At 46.6% G+C, this 18834-nt stretch overlaps 1 protein-coding gene across 6 annotated transcripts in view; it reads left to right on the top strand.

The window, feature by feature from the left end:
* FAM117A (family with sequence similarity 117 member A) overlaps nucleotides 1-18834 on the top strand; it is a 64050-nt gene that overhangs the window by 29890 nt on the left and 15326 nt on the right. For 5 of the 6 annotated variants that reach the window (XM_059997338.1, XM_059997335.1, XM_059997336.1 and 2 more), the window contains one exon: nucleotides 16568-16737. Coding sequence is in view for 5 of the 6 variants with exons in the window: in XM_059997335.1 (XP_059853318.1) it covers nucleotides 16568-16737 (170 nt within the window). In the remaining variant the exon portion in view is untranslated. Of the gene's footprint in view, nucleotides 1-3879; nucleotides 4015-16567; nucleotides 16738-18834 lie in introns of those variants that run through there. The other variant, XM_059997337.1, reaches the window with a different exon arrangement.

The raw sequence follows: 18834 nt of genomic DNA, 5'->3' as shown, positions 1-18834 counted from the left end.
CTTGCCCAAGACCATGTGACTAATAACGCCCTTTTGCTCCTGATCCAGGGCTCTTCCCACATATGTGTGCAGAGTCTGTGGGGAATTTCTCCTCAGGCTGGCATCCTCTGCTGCCTGCCCAGCACACACCCGGCCTATTTCCCTTCTGCTTATATACCTGTATTCCAGGAGCAAAACTTCATTTGTTTAACTGACCAGAAGAGAATTGGAGAGGAAAATGGGCTGCAGAGAAGTCTGTTTGTTCCTTCAGCACCCCATAAGTAACTATCCACTTGGTTCAGCTGATTGGAGGGTGATGGTTATTACATTAGATGTGTGATGTGGTGACAGCTTTTGAGTGTTTCCAACTGGTTGTAGATATGCAATTTCCACGTGGAATGAGAAGCTAACCAGGGACAGCTAGGGCCCAGGAGGCAGGGTTTTCCTGCCTCGGTGGGGTCATGGTCATGGTTACTGAGCTTGGGGCCATGTCAGGGAGATACTCTTAAGATGGAGCTTACAGGAAAGGGTGTTTTTCTTCTGTGTGACTATGTGGAACCCCCCAAAAGCACTCAGGAGTAAATGTGGGTGGTGCATTTCTGTGGTGGGGGGGGCTAGGTGCAGGTGGCATTGTGTCATAGGTGACACTTTAGTCCTCCATGTAGCGGACGGCTGGTCCAGACCTCCCCCACCCCTGCCATACTCTGCCTGGGCGTGTCTCCCTCTCCTAGCTTTAGGTTAACTGGGAGTAGAGTCGTTGTGATACGTGATAGTGCCTTTATGAGACAAGTGTGTGCCCACTAAGGGGACCAGAAGGGACTTGAACTCAGGAGAAAGTTCCAACTAGGGACGTGGTGTCATGGAGAAGTGCCTGACCTGCTTCATAGAGAGGGTCATGGGCAGCTTTTACCTCCTTATTTCTCTTACAAAACCAGATTTCGTGTAGAATTCTTGAATATTCTAATAACCATATGCTTATGTGGAACCTTCCTTTCCCAGTTATTTCCCAACTGCATGAGGTAAAGCCCCATTATAACAAATATTATAAAAATGATTCTACATAATAAAGCTATTTCCATGCTTCATCTAAATGCTTTTATTGTTGTTTTTTGTGGTTTTTCTCGTTCAGAGGAAAAGAGTGACCAACTACCTTATGTAACAAGTACTTTTCCTGGTCCCTGTCCGTGTACTCGTTCATCTCTAAATCAGAACACTCGAGGGCTTGCTGTTTGCATTGGAGGCAGGGAGCAGGGAGCAGGGCTGTGGACCATCACCAAGTAGCGCGGCCCCCTTACTTTCTTTTCGCCTCGAACCTCCCACCCTCCTGTCCCTCCTGATCGTTTACAGACAGACCACCACACAAACCCCAACAAAGGACAGTGTGTGTATGTATCTGGATGTGAGCGTCTGTGTGTGTGTCTTGAGTGTGAATGTGTGGGTGCTGGGTGTGAATGTAGGGGAGAGCATGTGTATGAGTGTGTATGTGAGGAAAAGTGCATGTGAAAGAAAGCAAATGATAAAGCAAACGGGTCAAATGTTTAAGAATAGGCAAATCTGGGTAGAGGGCATATGGGTGTTCTGGGTACTGGTCTTATTCTTACATCTATATGTTTGAAATTATTTCCAAATAAAAAGTTTTAACAAATGAATATATGCTAGACTAATTTGACTGTACCAGGAGTTCTTTAAAGTTTCTTCTATCATCCTTATAACATCTCTTATTCTCCCCATTTAACAGAAAGAACAACCGAAGCCCAGAGAAGTTAAGTGACTCGTCTTGAGTTCATGTAGCACACTGAGGCGGAGGCAGGATTTGGGCCCAGGTATTGACTGTTATAGTAGGAGACTGCAGCTTGTCCCTGCTGCTCGAGCTGGACAAGGTTGGCATCAGGTTCTGAGAACCATTGGGCACCTGCGGCCGTGTGTCTGAGCCCAGTCTGTGCCCCACATTGACCCAGCAGCGGGGTTAGCAGGGTTGCAGCAGGCTGCTGATCCACACTGAGCATGTTCAGGATGTCCAGGTACCTTCTAGGGAAACCTGCTTCCTCATTCTGAGAAAAACTCTCACTCTGCTCTTCACTCAACTCTCTTCATTTTCTTAAAATACATGAAATCGGAAGACTCTCATGTGCCAGAGCCATAGAGTAATACTACTTCGCATTTTTATGGTAGAGATCCAAGGGGAAAAGGAGTCGAGTTTTGTCTAGAAAGCAATGTCAGGTTATGGGCCAGGCCAGACAGCTTTTTTGCCTATGTACCAGTCGGTCTGTTGTGCCCACCGCCTTGTGAATGTACAGGAGCCTGCGGAGTTACAACTTCATACACAAAGGGAGGGCTTCACTCTTTGTCAATGAAAACTTTCCACTAACCGCAGGGCCCCAGAAGGGGTGGATCTGGTAATCACCGCTAAGCAGAGTTAGAGGTTCAGACACTACTGTTTGTTCCCAGCCCCTATTCTCTCCCTCCAAACCGCATGCTCTGCATCTATCTGTGCTCCTTGAAGGCACTAGAATTATTCCTGACATTTTTGCTTACTGACATTTCCCACCAGCTTCCAGGATTGGGGTAAGTGAATGAGTCTGACTCTACTCCTTAACATAGAAAAAACAGTTTTTGGAGAATCTTTACTCTGTGTCCTTTATCTAAAGTGCCTCCCTGCAGCCGCCCTAGAATGTGAGACTGTGGTTAAGTTAGCATCAAAGGATTTTTTCATGGATTCCAGCCAGTTCTGTGAAATAGACCCATGAGCATTTACTATATTATTACACCAGTTTATACAGTTAGATTGTTTGTCCTGAAGCAGTTATCAAGCTATATAGGCTGTCTCCAGTATTCTCTTGGCTCTGTCCCACTCCAAAATCAGCGCCCGGTGGATGGCATCCGGAATCCGGACAGGTTGCAGGAGGATGAGAAAAGGCTGCCCCCAAGTCTTACTGGGTTGTCTGCAGTGTAGAGGTCTGTGTTAGAGCTGCCGTGCAAATGGCCAGAGCTGTCTGTTTGGAGGGGACTGGGACCACTGCGCTTTCCCTTCCAGTTCTTAGAGGCATGGATGGGGTGTCTTGGTAATTAACACCCCAGACTGTTTCCCTGGATCATATTCTCCTCTTGCTTCAGGAGGATAAGCCTTTTCTTTACCTGACTTATAAAAGAAGGTGTCATTACTATTAAGCAGCTTTTGATTTAAGAGCAGATACAAAGCCCATTGTAAAAGGGGAAGATGGTGTAACTCACCATCCAGTGGTATGTGTTGCCATGTCCTCCTTTGTGCCTGGAAGTACATGTGGAGAGGTGACCTGACAAGCATCCTTCTGTTATGAAGTTATCATTGGTCTCAGGCAGACATTGAGGGTAGGAAAAATCTTCCCAAGGTCATACCTTTCAAGGCTCTTTCTAGAGGGACCATCTAATTTATGTTTCAGACAAGGTTTACCCTGGAGGCACTATATAGCCTTTGAGCCTCCCTTAGGAGATCTGAGCAACCAGCAAGACCAGGGCTTTAGAGCAGGGGCTGCCCTGGAATGTTGCCCAGCACACACTGGGGTTTTTCCACCAGGCCCAGCCTGGGAATTTGCCTGGGATTTGGGGTCAGGGTGGATCAGTTCCAGAATGCCAGGGGCCAGGTAGGGAATCACTAAGTGGGATGTAGTGGTCTCTCAGGTATTTCCTTTTTGAAACTGGGGACGCAGTAGAAGTTAAGAGATGGACATAACCAGAGAAGATTTTGCAAGTGGGACAAAATGATCCACGCAGGTTTTCAAAGCTTTGAGGGTTGTGCAGAGTTAACCCTAATAAGATTTTAGACCCTGAAGGCAAGGCAAGTTCTGTGACTATACATTCATGGCCCTGAGGGACATAACTGTGTAACTGCTCCTTTAAGCCCCCCTCCCCACCCCCCAGCCCAGAGCAAAATGAACCAGAGCAGAGGTCCTGACAGACCTACTGAGGTGTAGCAAGTGAGCAAACCTGCCCTCTGAGCTCTGATGTCTACTCGGCAGTTACCACGTGACCAGCCCTTCTGCCTGTGGCGAGCCACAGGTAAATTGAGCACTATTTATACTCTCCTGCTTGGGTGAGGAAGTTTGAGAGATGGTCTGGGAGCGCACAACACAGCTGTCTGATCAGCCTAGGTAAGGCATATCTCCTTTTGACTTGGTGCCTTTTTTTCCCCCTTAACTAATTTTGCCCCGGGTAACAGCATGGGCTCTGGGGCTTTCAATTTAGCTGAATCGGTCAGTAGCCATCTCTTATTTACCTTTAATAGTTGGAGAATTCTAGAACTAGAGGAGGCTCAAACTCTCTAGGTACAACCTTCTGCCTTCTGGTGGGTGAATATTGAGACCTCTGGGGGCATGTAATGATCTCTCCCTGGAGCTGTTCAGGGGCAGACTCTACAATCTCCCTCATTCATTCTGATGAGCAGGAAGTTCTTCCTTTTATCTAGCTGGAATCTCTCCTATTCTAATTAAGTCTCTTCTGCCCTTCCTTTTTACACTCATGCAGAAGAAGACATAAATTCTAATTCACTTCATCTTCCTCTTGGGATCTAGCTACCTTCGCTTTAGCTATTTTTACCCATCTTCCCTGGGATCTCACTGGTTTCTACGTTCCTGTAATGAATGAGCAAATGGATGCCCAGGGTAACTTGGTGGGGCATATCTGAGGTTATATCCAACTCCAACTGTGTTTCTGGATCATAGGAACTCTTTAATTCTGTGCACAATCTGGGTCTTTCTCCTGGGATGACATACCACTTTTTTTTTTTCTTTTAATATTTTTGGCTGCATTGGGTCTTAGTTGCCGCGTGCAGCCTTTCTCTAGTTGTGCCGAGTGGGGGCCACTCTTCATTGCAGTGCGCGGGCATCTCATTGCAATGACCTATGTTGCTGCAGAGCCTGGGCTCTAGGTACGCAGGCTTCAGTAGTTGTGGCACGTGGGCTCAGTAGTTGTGGCTCACGGGCTCTAGAGCACAGGCTCAGTAGTTGTGGCGCACGGGCTTAGTTGCTCCGCGGCTTGTGGGATCTTTCTGGACCAGGGCTCGAACCCGTGACCCCTGCATTGGCAGGCAGATTCTTAACCACTGTGCCACCAGGGAAGCCCGACATGCCACTTCTTTTTCTTTCTTTTTTTTTTTTTGCCACTTCTTAATTTAAAGTCTCTTTCCCTTAGTATCTTTATTCTACCTTGTACTGATTTACATCCTTCAATTCCTTGCCTCCTAGTAAGCCTCATTGACTGTTTCATTTCTTCTTGCCCACCTTCTCTTTCCCCAAATTAGAAGACCAGAACAGTGAACCAATTGAATTTGACTAAAACCTGCCAAGATTGAACTGCTAAACAGCTTAGATCCTTGCTAAGGAGTAAAGTTAATTCTGTCTTCCCAAATTCCAAATTAAGCCAGTTCTTTTTTTTTTCCCTCACAGCTTTATCTTGGAAAGTTTTAAACCTGCAGAAAAGTTGTAAGCCCAGTACACATCCATTTATCTTTCACCTTAGACTCATTGATAACTTTTGGCCACAATTGTCTAATCTCTCTTCCCTTCTTGTGTGTATTATGTATATGTGTGTCTCGACATACACATATGTGCATCCATAGGCACTTTTTCTGGTGAACTGTTTGAAAACAAGTTGTGAATATCTTGACACTTTGCCCGTTACTTCAAGGGCATCTCCTGAGAATAAGACCATTCTTCTACATAATGATAATATCATTATTACACATAAGGAAACTATAATTCCATATTATCTAATATCCAGTTCATTTTCAGATTTCCTCTTTGTGGCTTTTTTGTTTTTATTTTTGATCCAGGGTCCAGTCAACGTTCTCATTTGGTTATGTCTTTAAAAAAATCTGTTTAAAATTCCCCTCCCATCCCTGTCTTTTTGTTTTCAGGTTTTTTGATTACTGACTTATTGAAAGTGTGGACAGCCTTCTAGCTGTCCCACATTCTGGAGTTTTGTGACTGTTCCCTTTCAATGGCACTTGACTTGTTCCTCCATCTCCTGTATTTCCTGCAAGTGGGAAGTTAAGTCTGGGGCCCAATTCGATTCAGGTAAAACATCTTGGGCATGAACATTTCGTGGGTGAAGCTGTGTACTTCATAATACATTGCTTCAGGAGGTACACAGTGTCAGAATGTCCATCACTAGTAATGCTAAGTTTGATCATTTGAGGTGGTGACAACCAGATTTCCCTTTGTAAAAGTACATTATTCTCTTATATGTGGTACATTATGTAAGTGTTCTGTTCCCCACAGTGTTTCTCCCAGTTGTTTTGGCATCCATTGCTGACTCCTCCTGACTGAGCTGTTACTTTGGGAGCTGCATAAAGCCAGTTCTAAACTAACACTGAAGGACATGAGTATTGATGTGAGTTCTAAAGAGGAGTAAAAAAATTTTCTTTGGGCTTTTAGAATCATTGGCGGGAAGGCAACAAAATGAGGCCATCAAATTCTGTCAAACTCTAGGTATTCACACATATGTTGCTGTCTGGCAGTTTACGTGAGGTCAGGGAGAAGGCAGGCTGGATGAAGCTAAAAATAAGTCATGGTTTGTTCACAAAGCAGAAATTATTTTGACTATTTGAACATGATCTATAATTCTATTCTTATTTCCTTTTTTTCTTTCACTCGATTTCCACTGTCCTCACTAGAAAAGGGATCCCTCCTTTTTAATTGTCTTCCTCCACTTGCCCTACATGCCCAGTGGGTAAAACAGTGTCCCCGAGACCCAGGTCTGATTGTGCTGGTTCCCAGTAGGGAAAATAATAGAACTCTTCCAGTCCGTGGGGAAGTTCCTGAACCAAGGCAGCCAGACAGTCATGACAGTTGAGTCTGACAATGAAACACAAGGGGGGAAATGCACTTTGAAAGTCTTCTGTGGGGGAAGAAAGGCCTGTGTCTCAAGTTGCTCTGTGGCGTTGGAGAAATCAGTTCACCTGTCTACACGAGGGTGTTCCTGGGCTCCCACCCAGAGAATCCCTGAGAGTGTGTGGGGCGCACACATTCAGAACAAAAATCAGAGTAGGGTTTCAATCATAGTTGTCCTCTCACAGGATTTACTGTAGATGAACCTCCCCAATCTCTGGTTCTTCCTTCACCTCTTTTATCTTTAAAGAGCTAAGTGGACATCATGATTTCTCCTCTACTTGATAAGAATCAGATTGTCGTCTGAAGTGAAGATACTGAAGGGTTTATGCCTGTCCTCTGAGTTTATAGCCACCCAGAAATTCATCCCTCCCAGGTAGCCAGGCAGTGAGGATTGCTGTTAGATGGAGAAGGCTAGGCTATGGCTACTTATGCTGTTCTTAACAAAGGCCAAATAGATCCCAAAGGAAAGCATGCTCCAATCAGTGACTGCTAGTATCTTGTCCTGTTTTAAGAATGTTGAAATCCTTCAGAACTCCTCTTCATAGAATTCAGATAAAAGGTGAAAAGTTCACACCACTTCCTTTCTTTCGAACTGCAGCTTCTTGAGAATTGAACAAATGTCTAAGTAACTGCTGTCTACTCTTCATACGCGCGCACGCACACACACACACACGTACGCTTTGGGATCACCCTTTCCCTCCTTGCTGATAAGAAGAGTTAGGGTGTTCCTCATTTTTTCCCCATAGTGACCCCTCCAAATGGGTTTCTCCTGACCCTTCTCTCCAGCTGCCCATGGATGTGGTCTGCATCCTGGGGAGTCAGACACACAGCAAGAAAAGGTTTCACCTGAGCTACACACTTAAATATGGAGACAGTATTAAATACGGAGTTAGTATTAAATATGGAGTTAGTATTAAATATGGAGTTAGTATTAAATATGGAGTTAGTATTAAGGTCCTGGCTGAGAAGTTTTTCATGTGTATACAAATATCACTTTTTTTTTTCTCTTTAGGTAAGCCTTCTTGGTAAGGGAAATGTGCTGTTACTCCTTTTTTCTTCCTTCTTTTTAATCTCACTTCTTTAGTTTCTTCTCCCTGTTATGATTGAAATGAGCTATTGCTTGGGTTTGAAAGAAGTGTTTAAAGCCCCAGGTTTAATTTTCCCAGCTGGGATGGATGGGGTCTCCTTGGGCTTTCCAAGGAGGGCTTCTAACTCTTGTACAGTCATATTGAGGATTTCGGTTTGACCACAGCTTCCCTCCAAAACCCACATGTCCCTGAGTTAAGCAGTTAAGCGGCGCAGGACCACAAGCAGCTCAGAAGACTGCCTGCACTGTTTAATCCCAGCACACATACTGAAATGGAAAAGTAATCCCTGTGAAGCTGTGAGGAGGAACTTCCCCTACTTACTGCAAATCTGGTATTGGGGAATATTTAGAAATTCTGCATCCCTGTTTTACTTTGCTCCCCTCCAGGTTATCATTCCCCCCCGCCTCCCCCACCCCCAACAAAAGTGCTGCATCACAGCTAGGAGACGGGACAGGACAGGGCCTGCTCCCTCAGTGTCTAACCGTCTGCCCTGCCTCAGCCTCCTGGGTGGCCCTTTCCCTGCCTACTTCTCCTGAAGTGAAGATCAGTGGCTGAAAAAAGCATATTGTTAGAAAAACGTGTAATAAGATCTCATTTTATTAAAAATACATATGCACACATAGGTGCACAGGGAGAGATCAGGAAGGATGTGCAGAATGGTGATTTCTGAGTGGTGGCATGCATCGTTTTTATTTTTCAGTTTTTGCTAATCTGCATTTTTAAATTTTCCTTTAACTTCCTCCTGTCTATGTACAGCTTCTGTTATAATGAGAGTTATTTTAAAGAGGGAAGGCAAGAAGATTAGTGCTAATAATGGCTCAAAGCCCAGTGACATGAGAAAGTGACTGGTAACTTGTTTGCTGAGCCTGCCAGTTGCTGAGTTTTTGCCACCTGTGAAATCTCATTGGCTGTCTCTCTTCTTCCTTCTGTAGTCCTTCTTGGGTATTTTGTGGTCACTCAGCCTCAAGCTAATGGAGGATGGGTGGAGAGTAGCCTTGTCTGGTTTCCCAGGTTTCTCTCTACTGCATTGCCCCAAAGATAGTAAAGTAAGTGAAGTAGCCCCCCTAGATTCCCAGCCAGGACCCTCTGGTCAGCGGCTGGTCTCTCCTTGTAAGCTGCTAAGCCTCCACCCCACAGTCTATCCCTGGCCAAGTTGAGAAGGGCAGCCACAGATGCCTCACTTCCTGTGTCGTCTGCTGCCTTCCTCCTTTCCCTGACCCCTCCTAAGAGCTGTCGCCCTCCTCCTTCCCGGGTTCCCGCAGTGGGGGTTTGCTGGTGTGGTCAGGCCTGAGCTGATTTCCAGCCAGGAATATGAGGGAACAGCAGAGACCAAATGGTGATCCTTCTGAAGAGTCAGTGGCTGGAGGAATCCCCCGGAGGTTGAGCTGGCAGCCTGGCCCTTGGGGCTCGTATCGGCCTGCCCCACTTCAGCTTGGTCAGCAGCTTCTTGTCCTGCTCCTCCTGTGTCTGCAGTGCCTATCACAGGGCTGGTTTGTGGTGGGCACCCAGAACCTGCTACTGAAGGAATCAGTCAGTCTACTGTGGTGTGCCAGGCCCCTCGTCAGCTGTTTGTGTGTTTCTGCCCTATTCACTGTCCCCCAAGGTGCAGCAGACACTTGACCGCTGGTCCACTCCACTCAGAGCCTGCTCTCCCCAAAGCCATACAAATGTAGCAATTGGGAGACAGGGCCAAGTGGCTCCGGAAGATAGCACCTAAGGCTTCTTATCTCTGGTGTGTGCTGTTTTGTTTTGTGTTTTCCATTTGCTGTTGCCCAAGAACCAAAGCATCCTCCACTGCTCAGCTGTATGGTGAAATGGCCTGGCCCTGTGCCAGGGAGCTTCGCCAGGTGGTTGGGCTGTGGAGGCTGCTGCATGCGATGGGCCGATAATACCCCACAGCGCTGTAAACAGGACACCCCACCCTCCCGCAGCCACCCAGCCAGGGCCCCGCAACTTGCTGCTTTGTCTTGGCCTGTCATGATAGGAGCGTCTCTTCTCAGACAGGGCAGCCAATTGTCCTGTTTCCCAAATCTGAGAGGGGTACTTTCCAGAAATGAAACCAGTTCATCTTCCGACCACAAGCAACCGTTGTGACTTCTCAACACTTCTCCTTTAACCATAATCACACAATTGCAGGGCAGAACCCCATCCCCAGATCTTTCCGGTGGGTGCACCCATGAGGGAGGGATAAGCGCAGGAGCCCCTATTTCAACTGCACTCACTTGTGGGATTTCTTAGAGGATGTTCCCGACTGAGGGAGGTCTCGGTGCTGACAGCGCTGCTGATGCCCACGCCTCCCAGCGGCTCTCTTTCGCCTGCATCATTCACTCTGGGTGCTCTCCTGGCTGGGTTAGACCAACACTAGGAAAGGAAAGGGCTCTGACTGAAGCTGTGGGCCTTCCCAGGGGACAGTGGTGGCTGGAACTCACCCTGCATGTCTCCTCTTCCTTCCCCACCCACACCTTCAGTCCTAAAAGATTGTGGTGTGGGGAGGGGCTGACTGATTGGTAATTGGTAATTGGTTTGACATGATCTATCTAATGAAGACTTTAAAGCCTTTTTGCATCTCATCTTTCGTTGTTTACAGCGTCCCTGAGAGGTAACTGAGGCTGGGACTGTGCTCCTGCCTGCCCGATGGGAGAGCAGGCCTGGTGAGGGGGGAGGGCATGAGGTGTGGGCTGCAGTCACGCCACAGTGAGGGTAGAGCTGCAGTCAGAACCAGATCCCTCACACCTGAGCCCCTCCCAGATATTCGGGGGCCACACTGCTCCAGCCTGTGGCCCCTTCGAGAATGGCACAGAACATGTCAATGTCTGGCTTTGGCTTCAGTTTGTGTTGCGTTTGGAGGGAACCTTGGTTTCGCCCTTAATCAGTTCTGGTGCCCAAATTAGCAGGTCATCACCAAACCATTTGGGGTGGGGTTTTTTTAATAAGTGGTAGATTAGTTTTCCTGTCAAAATCTCATCTTTTTATTTTTTTTTATTTTTATTTTTTTTTGCGTTACGCGGGCCTCTCACTGTTGTGGCCTCTCCCGTTGTGGAGCACAGGCTCCGGATGCGCAGGCTCAGCGGCCATGGCTCATGGGCCCAGCCGCTCCGCAGCACGTGGGATCTTCCCGGACCGGGGCACGAACCTGTGTCCCCTGCATCAGCAGGCGGACTCTCAACCACTGCGCCACCAGGGAAGCCCAAAATCTCATCTTTTTGAAGTGCCCCCTCCCTTAGTTTCTGGGCGTGAAGGAAACATGCACTTTCATCACCTCAAAGGGTCTAAGAACGTGGGGGTTTGGGAGGGGAGCTGGGGCTTTGCTGAGCGCTTTGAGACAGAAGGGAATTCCGTCACCTTGCGGCTGGTCAGGAGCTGGGCCGGCACCCTGTGCTAGGATGTAGTCACTGTAGAAATAAGTCTGAGGCCCAGCGGTCTCATTTAAGGAAAAGAAACTGAGGCGAGTCCTCCAGTTTGTCTTAGATGCAGCAACATCCTTGCAGGCCTAGCAGAGAGGAGGGGGCTGGGTCAGAGGCAGCTGGTTCTCTATTGGGGTACTTGGTTTCTCCCCATTCGCCCTTCCTTCCCCTTTTTCTTTTTTTTTGTATTCGTGTTTTTGTTTTGTTTTGTTTTTGTATACGGAGGAGCAAGTCAGAACCGACAAAGCGCTCAGAGTCTTTATGAATAACTTAGGTCAGATTTGGATGTAGAGTTGATCAAAATGGGTGGTTGGATTCTTTTTTTTTTTTTTTTTTTTTTTGCGGTATGTGGGCCTCTCACTGTTGTGGCCTCTCCCATTGCGGAGCACAGCCTCCGGACGCGCAGGCTCAGCGGCCACGGCTCACTGGCCCAGCCGCTCCGCGGCATGTGGGATCTTCCCGGACCGGGGCACGAACCCGTGTCCCCTGCATCGGCAGGCAAACTCTCAACCACTGCGCCACCAGGGAAGCCCCGGTGGTTGGATTCTTATACCAAATTCCAGGATCCTGGGTCCTCCCCAACCCCGGGGGTGCTGGGGAGTAAAATGTCATCTCTGATTACTGCCCTTGAAATTGGACTCCTCCTGTAACTCGCGAATGAGGTGGGCTGTGAAGAGTATCAATGGGAAGATGTAAAATGGGCATATGGTTTACTAGAATCCTTCCCACTAGGCTTCAAAGGCTTCTCCAAAACACCAACCAACCAACACCCCAAACAAAAAATTGCTATGTGGTCTCCTTCCTTACTCCCTTCCCTGAAGGAGCTGCCAGGCATTTCTTCCTTCAGGTATGTAGGCAGGTGTCCTGCACCCTTGGAGGTGTTCCTGATGCAAAAGGGCCAAGAGCCCTGTGGACTGATGTGGGAAGAAGGAGGCTTGGATTTGGATGTAGGACTGCCTCCTGACTTTCTGGGCGACCAAGTCCAATCTGAGACTGGACTTCTCTGTGCCTTGGTCTCCTTATCAGTCTTTCTGGAGCCCCTTTAGGAGAACAAAAGACTGTACACACACAAGTACTTTGTGAGGAGGGGGCAAAACTTGAAAGTATTATACAAACTTGAAAGTATTATACATACTTAGGGTGCAAGGCACACAAACTTAGAAGAGCATACGTAGGGCCTCAGGATGGAAACATTTCTAAAGGAGGTTTTTGCAGCAATTTCTGCTGAGGGGCTGAGAGAGGCGGCCCCAAGAAATCTTTCTCCCCAGTGCTTTTTTCTCAGCCCTGGAGTCCCAGCCCTCTTTCTTCCGACAGCAGTGAAGGAGCTGTTAGAATCATGGTGTTCTGGCCTCTCTGCCAGTCTCTGGCTCATCTGCTTCCCACCTGCCTCATTGCTTCTCTGTCATGTAATCTTGTAAACTTGCCTTCAAGGGCCCCTGCCTCAACAGTGGGCTCTTAGAGACAGTTTGGGAGAACCACAGGACAGCATTTTGGTGTCTGGCCAGGCTGCCGGCATGGGTCAGGATCTCCCAGAAGTATCCATATTGCCACCTTTTGATCTTAAGCCCACGGTAGAAAAACGAGTGGTTGAAATGCCGGTGTAGGGGATGCAGTTGGGGCTTGAACCCAGCGTGCCTGTCACTAACTTTCTGGGTGACAGGTGCAGGGAGGGGAGGAAAGAGGTTGGGCCTCCCTGAGCCTCAGAGAGAGGAAAGGGGGCAAGCAGCTCAGGGGTATTTACTCACAGGGAGCAGGGTGAGCATGGATGTGCAAGGCACGCAAACTTAGAAACCAGGTGTAATTAGAGCAGGCTCTCCCTGATAGTAACAGGTTTTTGATTTTATGAGAATACTTAGGCATCTGCCAATCTCCAACCCTATGCTCTAGATGCTGTGTGGGGTTCAAAGATAAATTAGACAGGCCTTGGCCACAGGCTGTTTATTAGCTGGGATTTACAAATACTTGTAATCCAATAGAGACTGGGAAGTACTAGAAGAGTACAAAGTACTGGGGAAAATCAGAAAATCCTGAGACATTCCTTCCAGGGGACTCAGGAAGCTCCGTGGAGGTGGAGATGTTTAGGCTGGCCCTGATGGATGGATCACATTTCAGCCCTGAGCACATGTGCAAAACCTCAGAGGAGGGCAGGCCCAAGACATGGGTGGGAAATGGTGCATAGTGTAGTTTGTCCAGGACATAGAGATCTTGAAGAGGAGTGACGTGTAAAGGAAAGGTAAGTGGGACCAGAACACAAGGCCTATGAGTACTGTCTTTGAAAGAAAGCCTTTGAAGAGTTTAAAGAGTGTTAAGGTCATTTAAAAGGGTGTGTTGTAGGTCAGTATATATTGATTTGGAAAGGTGTTTATGATATAAGGTAAAAACTCATTGCAAAATAATATGTACAGTATAATCGCATTTTTCATTTTAAAGCATACACACACACGCACACACATACATGCACGTACATAGAAGGCAAGGCCCCCGAGGATATATATCTCATAGTATTATCCGTGATTATCTCTGGGTGTTGAGATTTGCAGTTTTTTCTGTTTGTTTGCATATTTCTTGAATTTTCCACAATTCACAGTACTTTTTTTTTGGCCACAACACATGGCTTGCAGGATCTTAGTTCCCTGACCAGGGATCAAAACTGGGCCCACAATAGTGAAAGTGAGGAGTCCTAACCACTGGACTGCCAGGGAATTCCCCACACTACTTTTTTTTTTTTTTTGCGCGGTACCCGTGTACCCATCTCACTGTTGTGGCCTCTCCCGTTGCGGAGCACAGGCTCCGGACGCGCAGGCTCAGCGGCCATGTCTCACGGACCCAGCCGCTCCGTGGCATGTGGGATCCTCCTGGACTGGGGCATGAACCTGCATACCCTGCATCGGCAGGCGGACTCTCAACCACTGCGCCACCAGGGAAGCCCCCCCCCCCCACTACTTTTATAAGTCATTTTTAATTTGTTTTTTTTTAATTTATTTATTTTTTAAAATTTATTTATTTTTTTAAATAAATTTATTTTTATTTATTTATTGACTGTGTTGGGTCTTCATTGTGCATGGGCTTTGTTGTGGCGAGCAGGGGCCACTCTTCATTGCAGTGCACAGGCTTCTCATTGCCGTGGCTTCTCGTTGCAGAGCACAGGCTCTAGGCGCGTGGGCTTCAGTAGTTGTGGTGCACGGGCTTAGTTGCTCTGCGGCATGTGGGATCTTCCCGGACCAGGGATCGAACCCGTGTCCCCTGCGTTGGCAGGAGGATTCTTAACCACTGCACCACCAGGGAAGTCCCTTTAGTTTGTTTTAAATGAGCACATACTATATGATGGCTGAGGAAAATGACCTAGAAATATGTAAGGAATTAGATAAAACCTGAGACTAAAAGTTATCCATGCAATAACATTTATGATATTCAAATTGGGGTGGGGGAAACCTCTCAAACCTCCAATAATATGGGAGGGGCTAAGCAAACTACTGTGTATCAACTTGGTGGAATATTATGTAGTCTTTAAAAATGACAGATATGTAGATTGTTGATACTTGGAAATGGGTAGAACAAAGCAGAATATCATGTAATACATTTCGTATTGATTATACTATGTCAAAATGTGTGTAAATATTTAAATGGATTTGGAGAAGATAGTATTATTAGTGTTTCTCTCCTTTTTTTTTATTGTGGTAAAACACACATAACATAAAATTTACCATTTAACCGTTATAAGTTTATGATTCTGTGACATTAAGTACACTTACAATGTTGTGTAACCATCACCACTGTCCATTTCCAGAATATTTTCATCACCCCAAGCAGAAACTCTGTGCCCATTAAATAATAATGCCCCATTCCCTTCTCCCCCTAAGCCCCTGGTAACCTCTGTTCTACTTTCTGTCCCTATGAATTTGCCTATTCTAGGTACCTCATATAAGTGGAATCATACAATATTTGTCCTTTTGTGTTGGTTTTATTTCATGTAGCATAATGTTTTGAAGTTTCATCCATGGTATAACATGTTTCAGAACTTCATCCCTTTTTGAGACTCCATTGTATGTATAGAACACATTTTGTTGATCCATTCATCTGTCAGTGAACACTTGGGTTGTTTCTACCTCTTGGCTATTGTGAATAGTGCTGCTATGAACATGGGTATACAGATATCTCTTTGAGACCCTCTTTTCAATTCTTTTGTATATATACCTAGAAGCGGAATTGCTGGATGGTATGGTAATTCTATATTTAACTTTTTGAGGAACCTGCCAACCTGTTAGTGTCTTTTTAATATAAAGCTCTTCAAGTTTATTTATATCTACAGTCCCCAGTTCTTTTGCTGTGCTTAATGCACACATGAATTATCAAGAGATTAGTACAGATGTGAAAGCATTTTGCTCTGCTTAAAGGAAAGAGCCTTACAGACCTTAAGATAGTACTGTGTTTTGAATGTGGCTGCGGAAAACACGGTCAACCCAGATGACTGAAACTTACAGATGATTCCAGAATGCTTAGACTTTAGCAACAGTTTCAACTTTTACCTTCCCCCAGAAAGCTTTAATCAAGGTAAAAAGAAAAATAAGTGGGTTTGTAACTGGTTTATTTTTGTTCTATTTAGCCAGAAGTCAGAGACAGAGGAGAGAACCAAAAGACTTGGATATTCTCCTGGATCCTGGATAGTTGAAAGTAGTTATGTCGTTCTCTTTGTCTCAGTCACCTAGGTTCCCTGGAGCTAATGGTCTTGAAGGAAATAGGAAGAGTCCTTCAGTTAACTGGGTTGAATTTGTACATAGGAGCCTTGCAATCAGTGCTGGAAGAAGGCAGGAGATAAAAGGAAATGAAAGGCAGGATAAAAGATGGAGGAAAACTTGGTTTTTGTCCACTTCCAGTTACTTCTTTAATGATGGGAAACAGTCCTGCTCTCAGGAAACTCAGTGCGGAGACCTGGGAGTTCACAGTCTGTAGTCCATTAGGAACAGGAGAAAGAAGACATGTGTAAAGTAACCCCTCGTCCAGTGTGAAATGGTGTAAATTGTTTCCAGTGACAAAGACCAGCTGGATAAGTCAGGAGAGCTTTCATCATGCTGTATGTGCTTTTATGGGCTGCTTCAAATTCTGTAGGAGGGAGGTAAATATAAGTGAAGATGCAGCAGTCTGGTGAGGCTTCCTAAAAGAGGGAAGGTTGGTTACTGTGTCTGCTGCCTCCATGCTGACGTCCAGGTGTGCGGGCTGTGCTCTCTTCCAGCCAGCGTCCCGTGTTCCGTGGCCCCAGAAAAGCCAGTGTGTAGGCCTCAGCCACCCCAGGTCCGGCGTACGTTCTCCCTGGACACCATCCTCAGCTCCTACCTTCTGGGCCAGTGGCCACGAGATGCTGATGGGGCCTTCACCTGCTGTACCAATGACAAGGCCACCCAGGTAATGAAGCTCTCTGCTAATGGGATAAGGGATAAAGGTGGGGTGGTGGACTGGCCGAGGAGGCCTTGGGTCGACTTACCAATACTCAGTCATTGATGTGACTTGTCCTGGGTTTTGGCTGCACATACGCACCATGTAGCTTTTCATCATCTCATGTTAACCAACTTGGTTCTCTTCGTAAATTTACCTGAAAATGAGTTTGCATTCCACCTGACTGGTGGGAGAGAGAAGGCAATCTGGGTTTATCAGTTTGGCTTTGAGTATTCATGTGTGGGTATACAAGAGTTGATTTTGGAATTTATCCTAGGTTTTAATAAATGAGATTTACGTTGCTAAAACAGACCAACATTCAACTGAGTATGCATTCCCCAGACAACTGGAAGAGGTGGCCCGAAAGTGTGTTGAGCCAGGATAGATCCCACTAGAGTAACAGGAGTGGAAAGTTCTCAGATAATGGAGAGTTGATCCCTAATCAGCAGCCCTCCTGGGATTTCGGTAGACCCATTTGAGTCTGATGGAGCCCAGGTCCCCTCTTCAGGGTTTTTCTCTTCATTAAGAATCCTAAACTTAGAAGGGATCTCTGTAATCATCCAGTCCATTGGTCAGCTTTTGAGTAAGGTAGTGTTAGCCTGAGCAAGAAGTCATCTCATGTGTGAAATTTTACAAAGATATCTCTTCATCTGACTTACGACTTCAACATTTTCAGCAGTTAAGTTTTTAAGAGTCAGATCTTCTCCCTTTTGATGCAGTTTAAGCCCATTCCTGTTCAACTTCAGAACAAATGAGTTGTTCTCAGGGAAGAGGAAACAGGGTGGGGAGAACACAGGCTCAGAGGAGAGGCAGCCCATGTCCTGGGGGGTGCTGGGCCAGTCACTCTTCCTTTGCATGTCGCTGGAGTGTGCCCGCCCCGCCTGATTGGAGGTGGGGTGCCGGCCAAATGGGAAAGGGTTTTGTGCGCTCGCTTCCCTTGTCCTCCTCTGCCGAGCACATCTCCCAGTCCCTTTTATTTATTTTTTAAATGAGATCCATTTTCAAATGTTATTAGTGAATGTTTGAATGCCCAGTACTGTTCTTGGCATGTCAGAGTGGAGAACAAGGAAATGAGAACAAGATTTGACCTTGGTGTGTCTGGATGCCAGTTCCATGAAGGCCAGTGAACAGGGAGCCAAAGGATGAGATGGGGCCAAATGTCTGGCACAGTTTACAGGAGGGGAATTCTCATAGGAATATGCCACCTTGGACCAACAAGAGTTGCTGCAGTTAAAATTAATGGCACTCTTTTTTTTAATTAATTAATTTACTTATTTATTTATTTATTTTTGGCTGCGTTGGGTCTTCTTTGCTCTGTGTGTGCTTTCTCTAGTTGCGGCGAGCGGGGGCTACTCTTCATTGCAGTGCATGGGCTTCTCATTGCGGTGGCTTCTCTTGTTGTGGAGCACAGGCTGTAGGTGTGTGGGTTTCAGTAGTTGTGGCACGTGGGCTCAGTAGTTGTGGCTCACAGGCTCTAGAGCACAGGCTCAGTAGTTGTGGCACACAGGTTTAGCTGCTCTGCGGCATGTGGGATCTTCCCTGACCAGGGCTCGAACCCGTGTCCCCTGCATTGGCAGGTGGATTCTTAACCACTGCGCCACCAGGGAAGTCCAATGGCATTCTTTAGATCTAGGAACAGACTGTGAAGGGAGAGTACGCTCCGGGTAGCACACCGACTTCCCAGAAGCCCCAGACACTGTTGTTCCCTGTGTCCCCTGAAAAGGGCAAGTAGGATAGGTTATACTTCCCCTTCATGTGCCTGAAGCACCACCCCTTTCTCTTTTGAGAGCGTGTTTAGTCCAAATAATGCGTCTAGTCATGGAGGGCTTCCTGGAGGAGCAGGACTTGAGGTTGCTTTGGTTGTGTAAGTTCATGATTACATCCCCCTTCGTCAGATGGCAGGCTTCCATGCAGCCCACCTACCTATCCCCATATCCCCGTCACTGTCATTTCCTGCTACCAGCCTTCTAGGAAGCCTCCATCCCACTCCTCAGATGGCGTTCTCTTTGTCAACTCAAGGCAGGGTTGGCCTCAGATGTTCCCTGGCCGGATTTAGAGGCATGGGCT

The sequence above is a fragment of the Delphinus delphis genome, chromosome 19 (assembly GCF_949987515.2).
Source record: "Delphinus delphis chromosome 19, mDelDel1.2, whole genome shotgun sequence".
NCBI lineage: Eukaryota > Metazoa > Chordata > Mammalia > Artiodactyla > Delphinidae > Delphinus > Delphinus delphis.
This window is presented reverse-complemented; position numbering and strand designations above follow the sequence as displayed.